This window comes from Orcinus orca, chromosome 2, assembly GCF_937001465.1.
Source record: "Orcinus orca chromosome 2, mOrcOrc1.1, whole genome shotgun sequence".
NCBI classification, from domain to species: Eukaryota; Metazoa; Chordata; class Mammalia; order Artiodactyla; family Delphinidae; genus Orcinus; species Orcinus orca.
In genome coordinates, this window is record NC_064560.1 from 64,271,814 (window position 1) to 64,296,511 (window position 24,698).

At 42.4% G+C, this 24,698-nt stretch overlaps 1 protein-coding gene across 2 annotated transcripts in view; it reads left to right on the forward strand.

Annotated features, from left to right (window-relative positions):
* Nucleotides 1-24,698, forward strand: part of NTRK3 (neurotrophic receptor tyrosine kinase 3) — a 386,619-nt gene that overhangs the window by 356,496 nt on the left and 5,425 nt on the right. The window contains exons 16-18 of one of the 2 annotated variants that reach the window (XM_049707010.1): nucleotides 7,935-7,976; nucleotides 11,594-11,752; nucleotides 14,766-16,834. In XM_049707010.1, coding sequence (XP_049562967.1) covers nucleotides 7,935-7,976; nucleotides 11,594-11,752; nucleotides 14,766-14,951 — 387 coding nt within the window. In that variant the 3' untranslated portion in view covers nucleotides 14,952-16,834. The remainder of the gene's footprint in view (nucleotides 1-7,934; nucleotides 7,977-11,593; nucleotides 11,753-14,765; nucleotides 16,835-24,698) is intronic. The other variant, XM_049707011.1, reaches the window with a different exon arrangement.

Consider the following 24,698-nt stretch of genomic DNA (forward strand, 5'->3'; position numbering starts at 1 on the left):
CCCAGCAGTTGGAGTGGGGCGGGCAGTGAGAAGGGTTAATTCCAGGAAGGAGGGCTCTGCCATTCTGGCGAGTTTTGAGGCTGTCAGCAAAGCTAACCAACTGGTTTAGAGTGAAATCATTTATTTTTGCTATCTTGGAGACAGGATGCAAGGACTTTGATACATACACACACACACACACACACACACACACACACACACACACACACACACACAATGGACTATTACTCAGCCATGAAAAAGAATGAAATAATGCCATTTGCAGCAACATAGATGCACCTGGAGATTATCATATTAAGTGAAGTAAGTCAGAGAAAGACAAATATATGATATCACATCTATGTGGAATCTGAAAAAATGATACAAATGGACTTATTTACAAAACAGAAACAGACTCACAGACACACAAAACAAACTTATGGTTACCGAAGGGATTAGCAGGGGACGGGTAGATAAATTAGGAGTTTGGGATTAATGTGTACACGCTACAATATACAAAATAGGTAAACAAGGACCTACTGTATAGCACAGGAAATTATATTCAATATCTTGTAATAATCTATAATGGAAAAGAATCTGAAAAACTACAGGTATGTGTATATGTGTGTGTGTGTGTGTGTGTGTGTGTGTGTGTGTGTATAACTGAATCATTTTGCTATACACCTGAAACTAACACAACATTGTAAATTAACTATACTCCAATTTTAAAAAATGGTTAAAAAGCAAAAAAAAAACTTTGGGCCTTTCCTCCTACATTTAGGTCATTTATTTCAAGAGGTGTCAGAGGGAGATTTCACCAACTTCATATGTGCGGGGCATGAGTGACAGACCTGTTTGTATCCATGACTGTACTCACATGCATGTGATTGACATGCACGTATGTTCATCTAAGCAGTCTCCTTCCCGATGTATGGATGTATGTGTCTGTATTGGATGTAGCTAATACTGATATGCAGCCCTCGAAAACCCCAGACCCTCGGGAATAAGAGTGGCAGTGATTTTAAAGACTGTGTTTAGTGGCTGGGACTCCTACCTGGGCATGTTCAAGGTGACTGCCCCCCGCCTGGCTGACGAGCTGCTCAGACGAGCAGAGCTGGGTGTAAGACGCAAAGCTACTGGGGCATTTGGGAAACCAGGAGACTTTCCAGGGGATGAAGAAAGCATGTATGCTAAGCCTTTTATTTTCCTTAATGGTTATGGAGACTCTTCTATGTGCTGAGACATGCAATTAAGAGAGATTAAAATTGAATAAGTAAAAAATAATGGCACCATAAATGACAATCTTTATGATAATCTCCTGATTAGGGTATTTTGCCATTAATGTACATTGCAAAGTTTCTATAACTCTTCAGAAAGCACCTGCCATTCTCATCTGCTTTAACAGATTTTGACATGGCCCATATAGATTAGTGATGACAGAGGAAGCTTGAATCCTTCCATTGGTATCAATAATGCCCTGTATTTGCTCACCTCTGCTGGGTCCTTATTTCTTTATCTGGAATATATGGGTCACTTTGTCTCCTTTATACCTTGTCAGAATTATGTGAAGATAGACATTTTGAACTTCTGGGAGAGAAGCGGGCTTCCATATGTCCTTTGAAGAAGCTGTCTCCTTTTCTGTGTAATTAGATGCAGAGACCTGAGAGCTTTCTAGAGGTCAGCTGAGTTTCTCTTTAACCCACAGCAGTGGGTTCCCTCTGACTGCAGGGAAGTTGACATCATTCTATGGAAATAAGCAAGACAATTTCCTTGTTCAGGAAAGGCAGGATTCGAAGAGAAGGGATGGCTGAGGGGAGGGTGGAGGTGTGCCTCCCACCAGGAACACTCTGCCCCAGGGCATCCTGCCCCCAGAAGGAAAAGGAACCTGGCAGCCTCTGCAGCCATCCTGCTTTTCCACCCTTCAATCCCACTTACTCCTGGCCCTCAGGGCAAGGCTGGGAGTGAGGGCTGAAGGATTGAATGAAAGAAATGAGGCTGGAGGATTTCAGGCAAGCACCTGAGGCTGGAGGTGAGGCTGTAGTTTTTGCTTTCCTCTTTTCACATCCTCTCCCAGGATATAGCTGCAGGCCTGAGGATGGGTGACATACAGCCTTGGGGAAAGATAAACTTTACACCCTAGATGCCCAGGCTCTATACCTGTCATCTTCAAACTTTAATACCCCTAAAATAATTTTGAAAAACCATGTATGTCCCTTTGCATGTTTTAAGTTGCCATCTAAAATCGTCACCATACTTTTAAGTATGTCATTTCCACAGCGTTGTAAATATTGACATTAGAAAGATACATCGCTCCTTTAATGCTAATGAACTTTAAATACCAGAGCAATTTGACCTATCATCTATAAAACACATGAACAAGTACTTAAACACTCAGGTTTACATGGTTCCTTTTTCTTCTTGAATTTATATTTTCATTCCAGTTTCCCTACCAAATTTTATCCTTATGGATTCTCGTTTTATGCATGAAAGGCTTTTATTGGCCATTCTATCATAATTTAGTGTGACAGAAATATGTACAAAGATTTAAATATAATTTTTAATGCCCAATGATCATAAGTTTCTAGATGTTAAGAGATTTGGATTGAGTTATCATTACAATTATTAGTAATACACAGAAATAGGCAGTAGATCAAAATAATGTATATATATCACAACTTTTGATGAATGTGAAAGATAAGGTGTACAATATTTTTGGAAATACCTCTTATATTTTTCGATTAGTTTGTATTCATTGATGAATATTATTTATTGCTAAGGTAAGGAATTAGATTAAGGTTCAGGATCAATTCTATTACTGTTTTTTTCATTTTTATAAATATAAGAAATGAGAAACGTTATTCACAATAAACCGGATGGGAAAGGAAAGAATTTTGTTACTGTAATGTGACAATTCTTTGAACTCATATCTCGTTTTTTGCCTAAAATCACATGTTGGTCTCTTATCAAAATTTCTTTTTAATCTTCTCTCAGCTGATAATTCTTTGAAGTCTGTCCCCCTTCAGTGGTTTGAAAAGAATTGGAAACCACCAGACTTGCAAAAGAATTTATTTCCCAGTTACTAGAGACATTCATCTTCAACACCCATACCAATATTTCACAGAGTTTATTCATTTGTCTTCTGTAGGTTTTCTATCCTAAGATTTAGAATGAGTGAGAGATTTGTCTTTCCTTTTGAGAGCGGCAGGCGTGTGTGTGTGTATGTGTGTGTGTGTGTGTGTGTGTGCGCATGCACAATTGGGCAGGGAAATTGCTGGACCACAGCGAGTTCTCAGTGTTAGAAAAAATCCGTAGGAGACTTGAGGATCTGCATAATCCTTCAAAACTATCCTTGCCTGGGTACCCATTGGAAAGACTTCATGTATCTCCAAAGTTATGTTATTGAAAACATTTCAGCGGGCACTGCAGTCTATCTCTGCCTGTTACACTCCATGGAAATTTTAGGCAATTACCCTTTAGGGGGAGTGAGAACCACCTGAGCTATATGTAAAGAGAGCATTTCCCTGTTAACAATAACAAAAGAATGGAAACAACCCAGTCCTATCAATAGTGGATTGATTGGATAAACTGTGGTGTTATCATGCACATGGAGTGCTATCTAGCTATAAAAGGAATGAGAGAACCCCAGTGGGGGAAAAGAAGTAAAGTATGTAACAGGTATGGTATCCTACTTTCATTTATGAAAGTGAGGAAAATGAATATAATCCATATTTGCTTATGTTACAAACAATAAAAGAATAAACTAAAAACAAACATAAAATGGTTGCCTCTGGAGGGAGGAGATCAGGGTGAGGAGAGTGAACAGAGATGGAACTAGACTTAGATTTCATGTACCTTGATTTTTTGGTTTGACTTTAAAACCATGCAACGGTTTTTACATCTTTGTAAAACATTATGTCGAATGGGAAAGAAAAAGCAAAGCCATTCTTAAAAATCAAAAGCAAAATGAAATGGATTAACCTGTGTATTAGGTTGGTGACTTCGTCGCTCAGAGAGGAATTACTTCACGTGACTTTAAAACATAGCAATGTTTAGGTATGTCCCTAGTAGGTATGTCTTAAAGATGAAAAGAACTGCAAAGACTGTAGACAGCTTTCAGCAATCATGTTGTTAGTAAAGATACTTGAACTGAATTTGAAATATATATATTAGGATAAAGCAAATAAGTAATACTACTAATGTAAGAATCAAGATTTTCAGCATAAGAAAAAAAATATGGATATAAAACCAAAGTCAAGTAAAAGCTCTGTAATCCTAAATTTGAGTTGGAAAAAGCAATATAACTCATGAAGTATTTTCTTTTGAAAGAAAAGTTATTTCTATTATAAGGACCCAGAAATACTGACCAACCCAACAGCAGTGAGCATTCCTGGCTTCCATAGTGTGGTCTCTAAGTTCCATTGTCCACCAAAAGGATCCAGGGTTCCTTGAAAAAATGACAGTCTAGGGCCAGGGCAGCAAATGGACAAGATGAGCCTAGGATATTTTTTCTTGTCCAAAAGCAAGGATGCTATCAAAGACCACTGGGGTTTGGTGAGAGGTGCCAACTTGAAGAGACTGCTACTGGCCAAAGATTGAACAGTTGAACATCAAAAAGAGCAATTATAATTGATGGAAACACTTCAAATGTATTAACACACACACACACACACACACAAGCGCACACACAAAGAATTGATGATGCTTCTCAAAACCAAACTAAAACAAAACAGTGTAACCAAATAGTGAAGGAAAGTTTCTAGTATAAACTGTTATCAGTGTAACCAAATAGTTAGTGAAGGAAAGTTTTTATTCATAGAAGATTTCCAGCTAATCTATGCAGAGGGAATGCTAGAATTAGAATGTCACCCTTTTAAAGCCACTAATGAAATAATGGATCTGGGCAATGATCATCAGTGGCTGCTGACATTGTTAGGTAAAAGGGAACTTTTTTTTTTTTCTGGTACGCAGGCCTCTCACTGTTGTGGCCTCTCCCGTTGCGGAGCACAGGCTCCGGACGCGCAGGCTCAGCGGCCATGGCTCACGGGCCCAGCCGCTCCGCGGCATGTGGGATCGTCCCGGACCGGGGCACGAACCCGTGTCCCCTGCACCGGCAGGTGGACTCTCAACCACTGCGCCACCAGGGAAGCCCTAAAAGGGAACTTTATAAAGGAAGATCAGGCTGACTTTATAAAGGAAGATCAGGCTAACAGAAGTGGTGGAAGGTATTACTCAAGGTAGTATAATCTGAAGCTCTCCAAGAAGTTATTTTATTTTTAGACTCATTTCTTGGAATTTTCGTCTTATTCCTATATATTTCCTATTTCAAAGCTCAGCTTTCAGATCCTTAATGTATCTCATTGAGAGCTTGGATCATTAGCAAGAATTTCTCAGGCAGTGCCTAGGCAAATCACCTTATCTTCATCTGTGAAATGGGGCTACTAGGGAATTCTACCACATAGGACAAGAGAGAGGATTAAATGTGGGGTGTGTGTAAACATCCAGTGGCTGATATTTAGTGTGCATCAATTAGGACTATTTTTATTAAGATTATTATTTCAGCACATTGCTTGCCTGGCTAGGTTTCTCTATGGGGATATTTGTCAGTATTTTTTTTTACCAAGGAAGGATTTGACCACTACCTTTCCCAGACTGTATCTCTCCAATGTGGGAGAAGGACACAAGAATGCAGGTAGCTCTGAAGGAAAATCAGTGTAGTCTAGGTGGATCTATGGGAAATATGGACAATCTAGGAAATCAGGTTTGCTCTGCTGCTCACTACACATAGGGCACAGTCATTGCACTTTACGTGTATTATTTTTTGTGTTTAGTGATGCTCAGTTGGTTTTTATATACATCATCTCACTTTAGATACGGCCGTTGCTTGACTCCTATGTTGAAGATGAGGAAACTGAAATTCAAAGAGGTTAAGAGCTTGTCACAAGTCACATCAGGGCTTCCCTGGTGGCGCCGTGGTTGAGAGTCCGCCTGCTGATGCAGGGGACACGGGTTCATGCCCCTGTCTGGGAAGATCCCACATGCCGCGGAGCGGCTGGGTCCGTGAGCCATGGCCGCTGAGCCTGCGCGTCCGGAGCCTGTGCTCCGCAACGGGAGAGGCCACAACAGTGAGAGGCCCATGTAGCGCAAAAAAAAATAAATAAGTCACATCAGAATACAAGCTTCTGACTTCCAACTTATTACTTTTCATTGTTATATCATAGTTCACTTGAAATGTTTTAGTCCACTTCTGGAGGAATGTCATATAAACTTCACCCACGTTGGTGGTGCTGCCCAGAGAAAATCTTGATAAAGTTCTTTTAGTGGTACCTCTGTGGCCAATTAATACCCTTCTGATAATTTTCTGCCCAGACGCTTAAGCTCATCAAAGTTTACACCAGCACATTCAAATTTCTCTTACGGTAAACTTGGAAATTTCAATTTGGAATGGGTCTTTCGGATTGTGTATAAAATCATCAAATGAGGCAAACAACCAGCATCAATTTGGAGGAATCTGTTATTTACCATTTTTCATCAAGAAAAATGTTCCCATATTCCTAACCTCTTTTTCTTTTTATTCAAGAAACCAGGTACAATAAACCATTCCACTAGATTCTATCAAAAACCCAATTTTTCTTCAAAAGTAATATTTTGATTTAGAATGTAAATAAATTAGGTCCACTGGTTTTCCTTTAGTCATATGTTTATTTTTTTCTTTTATTGTTTAAAATTTTCAGATGTGGCACACAATTATGATAAAATTACAAACAGCATAGAAATACATACTATGGTAAAAAAAATGGAATTTTCTCTTTGGTCGGTTCTCACTCTCCTTTCTAGAGAAAACCACTGGTTTAATGGCTATATTTCTGGACCTTTTCTATGCATTTACAGAGTTATATAATACATTATTGCCTTTTAATATATTTGCTTATGCATACACATTTTTTTTTTTTTTTTTTTTTTTTTTGCGGTACGCAGGCCTCTCACTGTTGTGGCCTCTCCCGTTGCAGAGCACAGGCACCGGACGCGCAGGGTCAGCGGCCATGGCTCACGGGCCCAGCCGCCCCGCGGCATGTGGGATTGTCCCGGACCAGGGCACGAACCCGCGTCCCCCGCATCGGCAGGCGGACTCTCAACCACTGCGCCACCAGGGAAGCCCTATGCATACACATTTTTACATAAATGAGAATGCTAATATATATTTTTAATGTTTTGCATTTTCATTTACTGTATCCTAGACGTATTGACATATCACTCTACATAACTCTACTGTATTCCTTTTAACTGCTGCATATACATTTAATGATGAACAAATTGCTGCCCTTAAAAACAATGAAATAAAATATCTTCAACGAAGTATTTTTGCTTACATGAGCAAGTAATTTTCCAAGACTTCTAGAAGTAAAATTGCTGGATTAAAAGACACTTAACATCTTTAGTGTGGGCAGATTCTGCCAGGCTGCCCTCAAAAAAGGCTACCCCAGTCTTAGCAAGGAATAACTCTTCCTCAGGACCTCTCATGCACTGGATAATACCAGTCTCTTCATTTTCCCCACATAATATTTAAAAAATGTGTCTTTTATTGTTTTGACATTTCTTCATGTGTTTGTGGCCATTTGTAGCTGTTTTGTGAATCATCTACTCTTACCCTTGATTCATTTCTCTGTTGGATTTCTTGTTTTTAACTAATTTAAGGAAGCACTTTATAATATATGGATTTTAATTCCTTGTTACATATATTGCAAATATTTTCTCTGTCATTTGTCTTTTAACTATGCTTATTTTGTATTTTGCCATGCAAAAGTATTGAATTTTATACCAGTGGTATCTCTGAATTCTGTCCTTTATGGCTCCTTGAACATGTGTCTTATTTAGGAAGGCCTTCCTCTCCTGAGGTTATCCAAATACTTTTCTAAGTTTTCTTCTAATACGATTATTGTTTTGTTTTTTATGTTTAGCTCTTTAATCCATCTGGAAATGATTTTTGTATATGGTGTGAGGTAGGTATCTAAGTGTACTTTTTAAATGAATAGTTCATTGTCCCAACACTGATTACTAACCTATCATTTCATATATTAAATTCCAGTATTGATACATGGGTCTGCTTCTGGACTCTATTTTGTTCCATTGATCAGTGAAATTGTCTATTGCTATGCCAGTAACACAGTGTGTTCATTCCTGTAGTTTGATAATATGTTATGCTATCTGATACAGCTAATATCCCTTGTTGTTCTATCTCAAGTATATCTGAGTTTTTTTAATCAAATATTTACTCCTCTCAATGAATTTTGGTATCATATTGTCAGTTTCCATATATCATTCCATTGAGGGTTTTATTTAGATTGTGTTGAATTTTTAGATTAATTTTAGGGAAGAATGAGAGGTTCATGATATTGAGTCTTCCTATCCAAGGAAAAGACAATCTTTCCATGTATTCAGATCTTCTTTTATGTTTTTCAATACTTTTCTTTACATAGACCTTGTATATTTTCTGCTAACGCTATACCTAGGAATCTTAAACATTTTGTTGTTGTTGCTAATGTACGAGCATGTTTATTGAATTTTGAAGTCATTTTACTAGTGCATGAGAATAGTCTGATTTTTGTATATTCATTTCATGTCTGGGTAGCTTACTAAACCATATAATGGTTCTAATTGCTTTTTAGCTAATTGTCTTGAACTGTCATATCATATGCGAACAATGGTGTTTTGACTCCTCCTTTTCAGTATTTTTACCTTGTTTTTATTCCTGCTTTATTGTAGTGGCTAGGGCCACCTGAAAAATATTGCATAAAATCAGTAATAGAAGATACCTTCTAATATGATATTTAGTATATTAAATACAGGAAGTTACCGTTTATTACTAATGAATTAGGGCTTTTAATCAGGAAAGGGTGTTGGTAATTTTGGGCATCTTTTGAAAGAATGGCTTTTCTTCTTTTATTTTTACCTTATGTTTACTTTGTTTCTTCTCTTGGAATTTCAGAGTTCCTGTGAGGATAATATGTGATTGGTTTTTATAAACGCCTTTTAGATAATTGAAATTAATATGCAGCTTTTTCAGGAGGCTGAAATGTACACGCATCACTCATATATATCAATTAAAACTCATTATTTTTATTTTTTAAATGTATCTTTATTTTTGTTGTCTTCTTGATCTATCATTTTGCAAAATAAGTGTTTTAATTTTCCATTGTAATTGTAGCTTTGTTAGTTTTCCTTTATTTATAACCTGTTTTACTTTTTATACATTTTTGTTGCTATCTTAATTGGAGCAAAAGAGTTCATAATTTTCATAATGGCGAATTTTACCATCTTCAAATATAATATAGACCACTTTGTATCCATTTAGTTCTTGGCTTTCTGAAATTTTTTCATATATGCATTCAATTTTGATATGTTCTATATTGAATATATGACATATTTCAATATACTATATATGAATTATATTTTCAATGTATATTATACATATTGAATATTATCTATTCAATATATATTATATATTCAATTATATATTGTCATATATTATTATGTATAGTGAATATTATACACATTGTATATTCAATTTTTTTTACTGTTTGTTATATTTTTGTATTCTTTCAAAAGTTTCAGTATTTTCAAAATTCTTTCAAAATTTTCAGTATTTTCTGTTATTTCCTTTTAAATATGTCTTTTCTAGATAACATGCATATTGATTTTTTAACATAAATGTTTCTCTTATTTAAGAGGTGTCATATATAACCCATTAATTCTTATTGTTTATAGTGATATTATTTAAACTTCTTTTTCATTTTGTGCTATTCACTATTATCCCTCCCCCCTTTTGTAGTCTTTTTGGTATTGGTTAGAGATTTTTAGTTCTATTTTCCTGAAACTGGTTTGGAAGCTATATGTACTATTTCTATTCTTTTAGAAGCTACTTTAAAATTTTAGCAAGCACATTTAAATTTAAACTGTTATAATCAACAACTGATGGCTTTCTGTAAGCTCCCTTGCCCTTCCTTCTAAAAGACAGAGCCCTTATCAGGCTTTTGATTATTTCCCTACCTACTCGTCTGTGCACTTATTGTTGAAATTATCTGGAAGTTTCATTCCAGAATATTGTTAATAATAGCAGTGATAGTACTATTTGTATTATTACTATTTTTATTTACTTTATGCCTCTATTTTACAGAAATCATTTATTAGTAATTATATTACATTTTACTACCACATTAGTGACCATTATTTAGATTTAAATTGTGTTTTTTGTGGCTTATTTGCTTTGCACTCTTTGTTATATTCCAAGTCATCGTATATTTTAGATTCTTTTTCCGTTTTTCTGGAGTACATTCTCAATTTTTTCTTCTTTGTTTTTCTCAAAGGCTATGTGTGGTACACTTTCTGAGTCTGCTTGTCTGAAAGAAACATCTTCATTTGTCTTTACATTTGATACAGAGCTACCTTGATTATAAAATCCCAGGTTGAAAACAACTTCTGCAAATTCATATTATCATTTATCTTCTAAAATACTTCAAGTGGATAAGGCAAACATGATCTCTTTTTTTTTTTTTAGAAACAAGGTTGCCCATCGCCAACAAGTCATTCTTTCTTAAGTGTTTATGATTATAATTCCTCCAACTGGCCCATCATAAAAATGAGAACTTTGATTAATACCAATAGTTCGTCAGGACATTTATAGAGAGCTTTTTCTATCAGTCAAAAGCAGTTTTCCAACAAGTTTCATGTATTAGCCAGAAGTTCCCATTTCTGATGCTCTATTTATGAATGATACAGTTAGTTCCTGAGTTCTAAAACATGCTGTGAATTTTCTTCCACTTATGCTAATAATATCTCTAACCTCCTGGGCAGTGAGGATTTCCCTAACGTTTTTTCTCAGGAAAGTGTACGCTGAATGTCAGTAACTTCCTCTTGCCCTTGGCTGTCAGATCTGTAAACCCACAGGTGGCTGATGTCCTCCTCGGGCTATTTAAAAAAAAACACTTTCCTTACTGGCCTTTGAGATCTTGATAAGAACGGTTGTGAATTCTCTTCTGGTCCACCTGATTTCTCATTAGCATGTGGTCTTTCATACTTTTGAACTTCCCTATCCCCTTCACTCAGAACACTGAGTTCTAAGTAGCAGTGAGAAATTCAAGATTGTCAGATAAAGCTAAAGTCATAGCAATACAGATTAGATGCACATGGACCATGCTGTGCTTTAACCTCCTTGGCCAAGGAGTCTAACCTAATATCTGCAAATACTCTGATACTTGGTAGCCTTGCTCAGTGATTCTGTGACTTCCCTCTGGACTCCCTCTCAAGGTTAGATTAGATTGTAGTACCAGATTCTGAAATCTTCTCTCCCACTTCAAATCATCTTGTAATCTTTCTTTATATTCCATGCCAAGGAACATACCTTCCCTTAGGTGTTATCTCTAATTGCTACTCTAGCTGCCTGCAGTATCGTAGGCTTATCTCCACTGGCCCCCCACGCCCCGTCACAAAAGTTGCATCACGTTTGGTTATCTTAGAATAAGATGCATCAAGAGGGCATCTGCCTATGAAGAGTGCAGACTGATGTGACTGATTCTGGCAATCTGGTCACTGTGTGTGCTTCTGTCTCGACCCCTTTTAGGTGGGAGGACACACCATGCTCCCCATTCGTTGGATGCCCCCTGAAAGCATCATGTACCGGAAGTTCACTACGGAAAGCGATGTGTGGAGCTTTGGGGTGATTCTCTGGGAGATCTTCACCTATGGAAAACAGCCATGGTTCCAGCTCTCAAACACAGAGGTACAGAAAGGGGACAGATGGGAAGCTTGACTTTGAGGAAGGCTGATAAGAGACATCTCAGGCCAGCACTTAGAGTGTGTAAAACATTAGGTGGGGTTTGGAGCCAGCAGAGCAAATGCTGGCAGAAGCAGAAGGAGAGACCTTCTTGGTAGAAAAAAAATTATAGCTGTAGAAAATGTGCTGTGATTGTCAAGAGAGCATGAAATTAGATGTTGAAATTGAGATGCAAGTCACGGTTCTGTTTGCTCTGCTACACTTAAAAATCACAAATGTTTCACTAAGACAGAAAGTGAAAACAAAAAACAACTATGAGTTTTTCAATTGTGCCATCTTGTGGAAACACCTACTATGCCCAAGTCATCTGGGTCCCCAAAGGCTTTAGGTAGACCAGGCCCAGAGATGTGCAGGAAGGTGAACTGGCAAAGCAAATTTCATGTTACTGACAGAGCTGTGTGTGGACTTCCAGGAATAAGATGAATCATAACAGTAAATGTAATAATATACACATTATGTATTTTATACTTTTGATTTACAATATTAATAAAAAATGCTAGTCATCAAATTTAATAATAGCTAACATTTAGTGCCAGGCATTTTCCTAAGCACATTAGCCTATATTAACTCAGTACTTTTCACACAAACACTTGTTGAAATTCAGGACAAAGGAAGGGGCGCTGCTTGGGGTTCTGGAATGGACTGGCCAGAGGTGAAAGCATCAGCCTGGAGAAGGCTTGGGCCGTGGTCCAAAGCAAGATGCTTCTCAGTGCCATTGTGTCCTCCCAGGGAACTCAGTCCAGTCTGTAGGCAGTAAAGGGCTTGGTCTCCCAACCCAGCAGACCTATAAAAGATTGCAGTTTATGGTCTTCTGTTTTCCGGGAAAACATGAACATGAGGACCTTTTAATATTAGAATCCTATCTGAATATTCCAGAAAGTGTCTCTCTTCTTGGAAGCTATGTTCATTTTTGCTTTCCTATACCCTGACCGTTTAATTAAGTAAATGTCAAAGACTGAAAAGAAGGCATTTCATTACATTTGTAACGTCTCATCATTTGCAAACTGAATGGGTCCTGACCACATTTCCCAAAATAGGACAAAATATTTTGACGACCTTTAAAAAAAATGTAAGTGGGTATATTAGAACTCATTTGTTATGATGCTTTAAAAAATTATTGTTTTCCTGGGTAGGGGGTAGTGGTAAACATACACACACATACACACGCATGCATGCATATATACACATGCTCGTGTACATGTGTTGGCACATTTGCATGCACTCAGGCACACAAGGTACCCTGATCACAGCCCCTATGTAGTTTGGTTGCCCTAGTAAAGAGGGGAATCTGGGCTGAGGGTTCTATTGGTCTCAGCAGATGATCTGTCCTGGTTACCTAAACTGGCTTAGAGTAGCTAACGGGGCTCTTGTGGTCGTCTCTGACACTGCTTGGTAAGGCACTGGCCTTGAAGATGGGCTTCCTACCCCCAGCCACCGCTTCCACTCTACCAACACCAGCAGTGAAGTCCTGACAGTCACTGATAATGAGTTGCTCTATTGAAATTGACAAGCTGGAGAGCCCCACATTGGAGGAGACACCACCCTTCAGTGCTTTTAATCTTAGCACTAGGCAGTGGCTACTGCAGTTTGAACTGGACCCCTTTTCATGGAGGTGAAGGTAATGGAAGGTGGAGACAGGGTTCAAATAAAAACGGGACAGGAACAGCTGGAGACCTTTCAGGCTGGCAAAGAACAGAGCCTAGTGGGCCTTTGCAGACTCTGGGGTGACCAGGACCAGGAAAGTCCTAACACAGTGATTGTTTGACAAGCCATCTCGGAGTCAGAGTGACATGAGCCCACACTCTAGACAAGGCGCTGTTGGGGGCAGCCTAGGGAGATAAAAACTATATACAGATTAATGGGGGCAAAGAGAGGGAAATAACATTTTTCACATACTCTACTAGAGAAAATTCTGTGTGATTTTTATCATCACGGTCTGTCTTCAAAATGAGGAAACTGTGGTTTGGGGTACATAAGTTGCCCAAGGTTACAGCGGGAGAGTTAGGCAGAAGTTAAAATAACCTGAGAACTGTAAGATAGAATCTTGAAAATTCACAATGTCAGCAAAGAAATCTTTTTGGGGAATTGGAATTGAACTGCAAATTACAGGCGTGGTCCTGAGGGGCCAGCTGGGGATGGTCCAGGGGTACGTTATTTGCTTTCTTCCTACTCCTCCCTATGGCCTCCCGTTTGGTACAGTGGCTCATACAATCCCTTTCCCTGGCCTCATTTGGTCCTTACAGCAGTCTTAGGAGGTGGTCAAGGGAGACATTTGATCCGCATCTTACAGGTGAGGATGCTGAGATCCTATGAGGTTAATTGACTTTCTCCGGACACCCAGCTGGGCAGTGGTGAATCAGGTGGTTAGTCCTAGTGTTAAGGACTTTTCAAGAAACAGAATACATGGTTTAGTGCAAAGAGCAAGGGAGGATGAGCCTCACTGAGGAAGGGACCTGTGTAATGGCTTAGAGGTAAGCATCACATGTGCACCGAGGCTGTGCCTGGGAGGGGAGCTTGACAGGAAGTGGGAGCCATGGAGGGGCAGAGCTCCTTCAAGGGGGTTTCAAAATCATGCAGGCTCCTAAGAGGGGGTGGGACAGGTCAGTTGCCAATCCCCACTGCCAAGTGGGAAATGAATGCAGCTCAGTCATCTAGATAAGATTCAGGACTAGAGAGGAAGAGAGAAGTGAAAGGAAGAGTGTCTGTGGGAGTTGGAGGCCTGGCCTAAGAGATGGAGAATAGACGGCAGCCGTGGGCTGGACCAGCTAGTGCTGGATCATGGCCCTTGGAACCCATGCACAGGACAGGCGAGCAACTCTGGTCTCCAGCCCAGCCTCAGGAGGGTACCCCGCCTCTGCACTGAAGCTCATCAGTGATGTCATTGCCTTCTGCTGCGCCTGAGCCACAGGGCCAAGGCTGAGCTTTGGTGATAACTTCCCTGTTCTCCTCCCTTTTTCAGGTCATTGAGTGCATCACCCAAGGTCGTGTTTTGGAGAGGCCCCGAGTCTGCCCCAAAGAGGTGTACGATGTCATGCTGGGGTGCTGGCAGAGGGAACCGCAGCAGCGGCTGAACATCAAGGAGATCTACAAAATCCTCCATGCTCTGGGGAAAGCCACCCCCATCTACTTGGACATCCTTGGCTAGTGGTGGCCAGTGGTCGTGAATTCATATTCTGTTGCCTCTTCTCTCCCGGCCTCACACCCCTTCTTTTCCACTGCACAGACTCTTTTCTTCCATCCTTGACTGAAGCAAACATCTTCATATAAACTCAAGTGCCTGCTACACATACAACACTGAAAAAAAAAGAAAGAATAAAAACCCTGTAAGGCAGTTTGGCATATATATATATATATATATATATATATATATATATAATATATATATATTTATATATCTAACTATCTATCTATCTATATCTACAGAGAGATAACCTCTTCTCTAATGCACAGAGAAGCTGCTGATACACAAACCATAAGACTGTAACAACAACTCAGAAAATCTTAAGTATTATGAATGCAATTGAAACTTCCCTTAGACGCAGGCTGTGGCCCGTGCTTCTTCAGCTCCGACTTCTGGGAGCAGAAGACTTTGACGATGCACAGAGACAATCTTCACGTTGGGACTGGAGGAGCTGGGGTGGAGTGCCAGTCACTGCTGCACAGGTGATCATCTGCACAGGTGTGTTAGCTCCAAGCTCTGCATATGTGCATGGGCAGACCTCATCGACAGGCTCAGCAAGGAAAGAACACCGAACCAGGGGCCTCTGGGACGCCTCACACATCCCCTGACCATCTGCTCCACGCCTTCCTCCTTTCCTCCCCCTCAAGACAATTTTCTAATTTGTCTTTTCTAGAAAGTATAGTTCTGATGCTTTGGGGAGTCAGCAATGGCGCCTACAGGTAAACACTGAACAAAACAACAACGACAGCAAAACACAAAACAATGGCGACAGTGGACTACATCCATCTTGTTGTAAACTATGCTCAAGTTCCTTCCTGAATTTGAAAGAGTTGTGTCATCTCTCCTCTGGACTTCAAGAACTGGACTTTCTGGATTTAAAGAACCACAGAATTAAAAGCTGAAATCTGAACCCTGCAACGCACTGCCTCCTGTCTTTCCATCATTGGAAAGTCTCCTTGGCCGCACCTCCGACATTCAGGCTATTGGGGAGTTAAGGGGGGTGTCAGACATCCCCCGTGTTGTCTGCACGTGTGGGCACAGCAGGGTTCCAATGGCAGGAGACTTCATTCTTTGCGGGTCTTATAAGGTCTGCCCCCCTGGGTCGTCTATTTCTCAACCCGCCTTCTCTAGATTCTAGCTCGCACTTCCTGGGCCTCTAGGAAGTCCCAGGTAAACCCCACTGCCGAGAAAGGGGCCCAGGTCTGGCGAGAGGCTGGGGCAGTGCTTGCTTCAGGGAGCCAGGCAGTGGAGTGGGCAGGAGCCGGGGGGCGGGGCGGGGAGAATCTGTTGGGCACCTACATCCGGCCCCTTGTCATTCTCCTCACGTTTCCAGCCCCTGGAAGGATTGATGCATCTGCCTTTGAGTGCTGTGAAAATGCAGGGGCTGAGAAATCACTTCTGTGGACTGGGTGCAGGGGGAGGGGCCGAGGCTGCCTGGGGAAGCATCCAATGCCTGGCCGCTGCCGCAGGCTTGGCATCTTAATGAGGACGGAGCCCTGACCAGGGAGAGAGAAGGAAGCATTTGGGCTGGGGCCAGCTCCCTCTGCCCCGACACCAGGGGAATCACTGCCTTCCCAGCTGCCGCTGTCAAAGACTGCGACAGGGGTGCACCTCCGGGCCCCCCTGACCCGTGACAACAAAATGCCCGTGGAAACCCACAGCCTAGCCCCACAGAGCCCTCCAGCTGGGGAGAAGAGGATGTGCTTCTCCCAGGCCACCGGTCCCTCCGCCTCACCCAAGCACAGAGCTACCGAAGGGACTGGCTTTGCCCGACTGGAGCCTCTGGGTCCCCCGACCTGCACCCCTCTTGGCCAGCTTAAGGGACCATCAGCCGCCTGGATGTTCTGGTCAGCTGCAGTGCAGGCATCCTGTGTGGGGTTTGGGACTGAATTTTGTGTTGGTGGTTTTGCTTCTTTTTTTAGACCCACAGATATTTTTTATTCCGAGCTGTGCTCGGACTGTAGGCCACGGTGGCGGGGGCTGGGGGGAGGTGGGGGGGGTGGGGGGGTTGGAGGCATGCTTCAGGGATGGCTGAGGCTGCTGAGTGGGGCCGGGAGGGGAGGGAGGGGAGTTGGAGTTGGGTGTGTCTTTTCTCTCTGTGCTGTGTTCCCAGCCCCGAGGACTTTGGAGGAGAGCTCTTGGGATGCACCCCCTCAAAAGAATCCTGTGCTATCCTATGGCAGTCTCCCCCCTTGTCTTTCCACCTGGTGGGCCTTGGTCTCTTCCGGGGCTGTTAATGCTGGGTTGAACTCTGCAGTCTGGTTTGGCCCTAGCGAACTAAGGGAAAGTTGTTCAAGGAGGGAGCGATCTGGGGCAGCTGCAGGGAGGTGTCTCTTAGTGAGAGATGAGGCTCCAAGGCTCCTGTTGCTGCCACGTCCTCCCCCATACAGACACTGTGTAGCTTCCATCTTCTTGGCTGTGTGTTCCTAGAACCTCAGAGTCCCTGATAGTCTGGAAGAAAGGGAGGGTGGGGAGGGATTGATGGGCAATTGGGAATGCAGAATGTAGTAGGGTTTCAGCTCAGGGCGCTGCGTCCTCATGGCCTAATGGAAGTACGCAATTCCTTTGCGGACAAGGAGACTGGTGTTGTCAGATTGCCCTTGTCTGAGTCTCTTCAGCCTCTGTGTAGGCCTTGGGGTCACACCCTCTTCACGTCCATCGTAAGCAGCTGTCTCCTGTAAGACTCCAAGATGAAGGGTACGGGGTTGGAGGAACAGAGGGGGTGGGCCTGCTTTCTCACTGCCCTTGCTGTGCTCTCTGTGTAGAGAGTCTGCATGTTGACTTACTAACCTCAGCAGGTGGAAGAAATAAAAAGTCTTTTTGGAGAGTGAAGGAGACAGAGAATGGGGCTGTGGAAATGGAAAGGGTACTCAGGGCTCTGGGGTGAGCAGAGGAGGTGGATTCTTCTGTAGAGGGAGGACCGAGAAGACTCCCCCATGTCTCCGTTTCTCCATCTGCAGAATAAGAGGTGTGTTTGCTAATCTCTGGCCCCTTCTACATTCTGGAATTCTTAGACTCCAACAGCACCGACTCTCTGTGTCCCTTTTCTCAGGACCACTCTGGAATGCCAGGGCAGCCCTCTGCAGGCCTTGCATGGGTGGGGGCAGTTGCCTCAGAGGGCTCATTGGCCTGAGCACAGGTGGGTTCCAATAAGACTGTCCTCTCCTCCTTTGCAGTCACAACGATGCAGGAGCTGAAGTGCCCGAGGTTACTTTACGCCTACAAGGAGCATCTGGTCTCCTTCACCCTCCTAGACTTCCTACACAGGCAAAAGGCCCTGGTGAAGTGTTATTTACTTACTTATTTATTTTTAAGGAGCCTGAGGTAGTTAAATGGGTGTTGAAATGACATCCCATTAGCCAGTATGGCCACTCCAGTCTACTTCAATCTCATCGCCCCCTACCAAACTCCACGGTTTAGAAGTCCATGTCTGAGCGACCGGGAAGGGGTGTAGCATTATGCAAGCTCCTTTGTAGCTGTGATAGATGCTCCAGGTTCCCCAGGCTGGTCTCCCTGCCATGCCATCCTCACCTGGTCCCCTCCAGGACTGGGTGTGAGTGACCTGCTGTTGGATGCCCACCTTGGAGTAGGGTGCCATGGCCAAGGGTCCTTCCAGTTCTTTACTTTGGATGTGAACCAGATGCTGCCCTCTAATTATATCCCTGACCTCTGGGTGGATCTTGATTTAGTTAACAGACAAAATCTTGATGCTTCCTCCGCTCAGAAGACTGTGCACAAATCATCCCTGGAGAGAGGCTTCCCGCTGGAGGCAAAGGATCCTTGGTCCCTCGGGGTTCAGGTTGAACATGACTCTTTTTCTCTGGTGATGCTTACTTTGCAGACTACACCAGTGCATGTATTTTTGGTGCTAAATACTACAGAAATCAACATCAATGGGAGAGCAGACTGCAGGTTTCTGGGGTTGCACGAGACTCAACTCAGAAGCAAAAGGGGTCAGTCATGCCTGGAGAGTGCAGGATACATGGGAAGTTAGGTGGCAACATGGAGTGGTGGAAAGACCATCGAAATTCCTGGCTTTGCTCTAGTTACTCAGGTGGCATTGGCCAAGTCAGCTAACTTTTCAGATTATCAGATTTCTCATCTGAGATATTTAGAAGGTGGAAATAGATATCTTTAAGGTCCCTTTCAGTTAAAAAATATTATGTTCTTGTCTCACTTTTTTGTTTTTTTAAACTTACTTGTTAGAAATAAGAGAAAATAAAAGGTCGTTAACGATGGGGATGAGGGACAGTTACCAATGGTAAGAAATTGATTATAGAAGGCAAACGAGAAAGGCTCAGTGACTGTTAGATTTAAGGGCTGTTGGTGGAGGGAGGCCAGGCAGACAAGTCCAGACAAGTCATGCTCTTCAGGGAGGCTGCCATCCGGCCCCTTGACTGACTGTCAGCAGCCTGTCCTCCTCAACTGGCCATCCTACTCCATTCAACACCAACATACCCAAAGTTGACAGAAACTATTCCAAGATGTGGAGACGGGCCTGCCTACTGCCCAGAGAGGCCACTGGCAATCTGCACTCTGGGTCAAAATCCAAGAGATTTTTACCTTCACCTGCTATTGTGAGGAGCTAGGATGTTGGAAAGAGGACAGCATTTTAAGGTGCAGACCATTCACTAAAGTTCTTCTCCATTCAGGAGTGATGAGCGGCTTCTTTGCCGCACGTTTCCAAACCCAACAGCAGCAGTATTATTTTGACTCGAGGTACGGTTATTCCAATGGACAGTCTTGAGATCTGGGGTCTTTTTGTGCTTTGCTCAGAGTCTGGAGCAGAGAAACATCTATAGATGTTTGTCCCATGAGCCCGTGTGTGTTGGCAGTCTAGACAGCTGCCCTCTAATGTCCCTGGGATGTCTATTGTCAACTTTGGGTGAGAGCCAGCCTGCTAGAATACTCCATGCCATTTGCCTGAGAGCCAAAAATGCTGCTGTAGCCACTATGTTTTTGGTTACTGGAGCACCAATATCTTCTTTGATACCATTTCTTTCTTTCTTTTTTTTTTGGCCAACACTTACTAGGTTTCAAAGGAAGATTCCAAGTTTTTGTATCATCATTAATATATCAATATAGGCTTCGGAACATGTTTTGGGATGCATAACATCACCGGGAATGTCATCATAAGGAGAGTATAGGCCTATATACATTGTATGCTTATATCTATATATTTAATTGGGATGGCTTCATTGAAGTTCCCCTTGGAGTCCCCAAATTGATTCCATCATTCTTCATCTCTTTGACCCTTACATTTCTCAGGGATGAGAAATCCAGAGATGGACTGGCCTAAGATATTCAGAAAGGTCCTGATGGGAAATCTGGCATCTTGTAAAGTTTCATCATTTGGTGCTCCCTGAATTAAATTATGCTGATGACAACATTCTGAGCATCTGAAAATCACTCTTCCTGGTTGATAGATCACACAAGAGCTAACCGTTTCTACCACATCACATCCCATTTCGGGGTTGCTATTGAAATCACCAGCACTGCAGGTGAAACCAGCGCCTAGGAGGGACGGGACAGAGAGAATGTGAGATGACGATCATTGTTTACTCTTTCTGAAAGGCATTGCTGACTGTGGGAGATGTGGTGAATATCTGAAGGCCTGCATTGGGTACTAGGACTTTTGCTGTGAACATAAGCTGTTTCACCCTAAGGTTCTGTGTCTTGGCTTTTGACAGTCTCTGTTTTCCTAGTGCATTCCTCCTAATCATAGTTCTGTTGACTGTCTAAACACATTCTGTACTTTGCAACAAGAGATCCTCTGGCCCAAGTCTTGGTATGCCAACATAGACACTTTTCTGTTTCACGAGGAGATCCAAGGGGATTGGGGGCCTCTCTCAAAGTACTTGGAATTCTTGGGCAAAATAAGAAAATCAGATTCCCCTTCATCTTTAACTGACCAGGTTCCAAATTTATAACAAGACCTGGTCTGATATTTGCAGTATGGATGGTGTCTTAAGCCAGTGAGCTGGGCTATTTCCCATCCTACAGAGGCAGGACAGTGAGCTCTATTAATTTTTCCGAATCACCAAGGTAAACGATGCTTTGTGTGCAGTGCCATGGCCCAAGCTTGTAGCTTGCAAGAGATACTTATGGCCAACAAATCTAGAAGTTTCTAATAGAAGATGTGTCAAGATAGTGTAGTTGGGGAAAGGCCTGTTGGATTCTCCTTCTGAGAAACGCCTTGTCACTCAAGTCTTGTTTTTCAGTTTAACATCTCACGAGAGAAGTTGGTTTCTTCTCAGTTTATACTGTGACAAATTTATGTATCCTTCCTGAACGTCCGAAGGTAGACTGAGAGCCTGGACAGCCACTAACCATGGTCTACTCTGACATTCTTATGGATGCAACATCTCTAAAGCCCAGTGAGAAATATGAGTGCCTAAGCTAAGTCTGGTAGCTTTTCCTTCTTTTAAGAAGAGTACATGGGGGCTTCCCTGGTGGCGCAGTGGTTGAGAGTCTGCCTGCCAATGCAGGGGACACGGGTTCGTGCCCCGGTCCGGGAAGATCTCACATGCCGCGGAGCAGCTGGGCCCGTGAGCCATGGCCGCTGAGCCTGCGCGTCCAGAGCCTGTGCTCCGCAACAGGAGAGGCCACAACAGTAAGAGGCCTGCATACCGCAAAAAAAAAAAAAAAAAAAAGAGTACATAGGAGTCATAAAAACAAATTTTGTAATATGTTAACAGGTAGGACATACTCAAATGAATAGCTTCCTGACATCTTTTGTTTTCTCTTGGAGAAGAGTTTATGTTCCATCTCCATTTAACAGCTTCCCGACATTACTTGATGCCTCTGAGCTCACGTTCGGAGTGAATAAATAAACCTGGTCCAGATGATTTGATGACTGCTTTCCACAGTAGAGAAGTAAATCTCAGTAAAGAAGCTTGTCTTTCATTTCTGTCCTTTTTTTCCTTTTTCTTTCGACTCCTATCCTCCTGCTTCCATAGGACTGACAATCCAGTTTCTTAAACTTCATGAAGGTCTTGATACGAGGTGAATCCCGGGACCACAAACAGTTGGACTTCAAACGGAGAAAATTGGCACTGAATGATTTGGCACACAAAGCAGGAAACTTTCATTTCCTGCAGGCAGGATGGAAATGACTGTTATATTAAGACTTCTGAAGGAGCCCTGCCCTGGAGTAATTTCAGTGCTGTCAGACAACGTTGACATCTAGATTAACCTTTGTGCAGTGAAGTTTACTGCAGAGCTCATTGAGATGCATGCGGTGGATCTCTGCAAATCGCATCTGGAATCCCATCAGCCACACCCCCTGCCTTCACTCCGCACCCACTCTTCTCTGCATCTGGGCTCTGACCCCAGGAGAAGGAGTTTTGACCTCTCTCTGACCACGGTGCTGAACCAGGCTTTGTGCTCAGAGTGACGTGTTTGTCATCGTATTGGTTTTCCCCCGAGGGGACTACAAATCAAGGCACGAAAGCCACTCTACTGATGACAAACAGCTTTGCCGTGTACCTTTATGCTGCACAAAGTGAAATGGTTTATAAAGAGTTAGTGTGCCCCGTGTCCGTGAGCCCTGCTCTGGGCTCTCCGGTCCTCCAGCGTTTCCAGGTTCAGATGTAACAGGTCCTGACTGCAGCCCGGTGGTCAGGTGGGGACAGTGGGTTCTGATGGACAAAGGGCTTGCCCTATGTCTGAGTAGAAGTTTCCTATGGTCCTAACAAAAGAGACAGCCCAGCTCCTTTTTCCCCTGGTTGTTACAAAGAATGCAGCTGTCCCCTAAGCTCCAGCTTGCCAGCTCTCTCTCCTTATGGGGTGGTGGGCTCCAGAATGATCCAGACCCCTTCTAATTCACGCTATGGAACCACACAGAGGTGCAGCGACTGGCAGAAACCTCAAAGCTGAAATCACAACTTCTCTACAAACTGGGGCCATTCATCACATCAAAAAGTCTTGAGAAAAGTCCTTTAGCTTGGATGCATCCACCACAAATTTCCCTGGGGTTTTACTGATGTCTGTTTCTCCTTGAAATTGTTTTTCCTACTTTGCCTCTTGTCTTTAATATGAGTAACAAGAATCTCCTTGTATTCTCTTAGATATTACTTCAGGAGAAATGCAAGTTGCCAGTCAAGGACATTGTGTTTATTGACTGGAAAAATGGATTTCTGGGCCAAGTGATGTCACAACCATAAAGAGGCAAACCTGATAACTTTATTTAAAAGCAGTTATCAGTGTTGTATTTTGTGCTGGGTGCTCAAGCTCACATAGGACAAACTACATTCATCTTTCTATTTTATTACTTAGATTATACTTGTTTGCATGCACACACATACACACACAAATGCCTGTACACTCCCCGAAGGTCCCAAAAGGTCCAACAAGCAGTGTGCCCCATTTGTGTTTCCACCACCCATCTCCATGCGTATGGATGTGCAGACAAGTGTGCACCAAGCTGTGGTTTCTAGAACTTACTGTGGCTCACCTTTTCTGACCAGCACACAGTCTTTGACTTTCTATTTGCACTTTTTGATCATTTATGAAATTAGGGCCTTTTCAAGGGCAACTAAATCCTGAGTTTTCAGAGCCTTCATATTTAAAGGCTGGACTTGTTTTCTCAGAAACACAAAACCAAACTGAACCTTGATGCAGATTTTACTTACTTAATTTTTCGGGGTGGGGGAGAAGCACTGATTTGGGACCTGTAGCACATATTAAGTATAAATATAAATGTAAGTTGGTTCAAGCAGATTACTGAACCTATCTTGGGGCTGAAACAATGAGATATCAAACACAAACATTCAAATAGAATGGGAACATGGAGGGGGAGTGTTAGACTTTCCTTGGGAAAGTTCAACGTCCCAGAGGACAAGAACAGAGCACCGGGCAGGAAGTCAGCTGGCTTCACTGGGTGTCGCTTGAGTGACTGTGCCCAAGTCACTTCAGTTCTCTGGGCCAATGTGCAAGAGTCCTTAGTCTACAGTGGGCAGCTGGCAGCAACTTGCAGACCTGGGGCCTTCTTTGTTGGCAGTGATGGGGCAGATCAATCTATGTCTCATCTGTTGTTCAGATCAGTTCTGAGTGAAGGATAGCTTCTCCAGGTCTCACCTAGAACAAGTTTGCGAACGTCCCCACCCTGAAGTCGGCCCCACTTTCATCTTGTGTTCAGTTCATCTCTTGCAGCTCTTCTTTGAAAGCTCTTGAAACTCTGAACGCTTACCATCCATCCACCATCCCTTACACGCCCCCTCTAGATTTTTGTCATTGGCATTTTCCTCTTTGAATCGCCATCGAGCACGGAGGGCCAGAAACGCCTTTACAAAAATCAAAGTGGAAAGAAGATGTTCTACCCATTTGGCCCTGTCACTGAAAAGGCAATGATGGTAGATTTTGTTTTCAGGCCTGGAATGCTGAACGTTTTGTAGCAAAATGGCATCTCCTGCTGTGTTTATCTCCGTATTATCCATTGTTGCTTTCATGAGTTTCTGTAGATTTAAATGTAATTTTTTTTTTAAGTAGGACTCTATGAAGCTTCCTTGATAAATTGGCTAGAGAAACCAATCTTGAAGGAAAGCAACCAAAGCGATAATGATCCTGAAGCAGTATCACGTGTATTATGGGGCCAGCATTTTGTATATGGGGAAATAAACTTAAGATGGAAAAAAATAACCGCTGGAGTGAAGACCAAATGCCAAATCACATTTCCAGTAGCCTTGAGCACTAACAAATAGGTGTGATTGA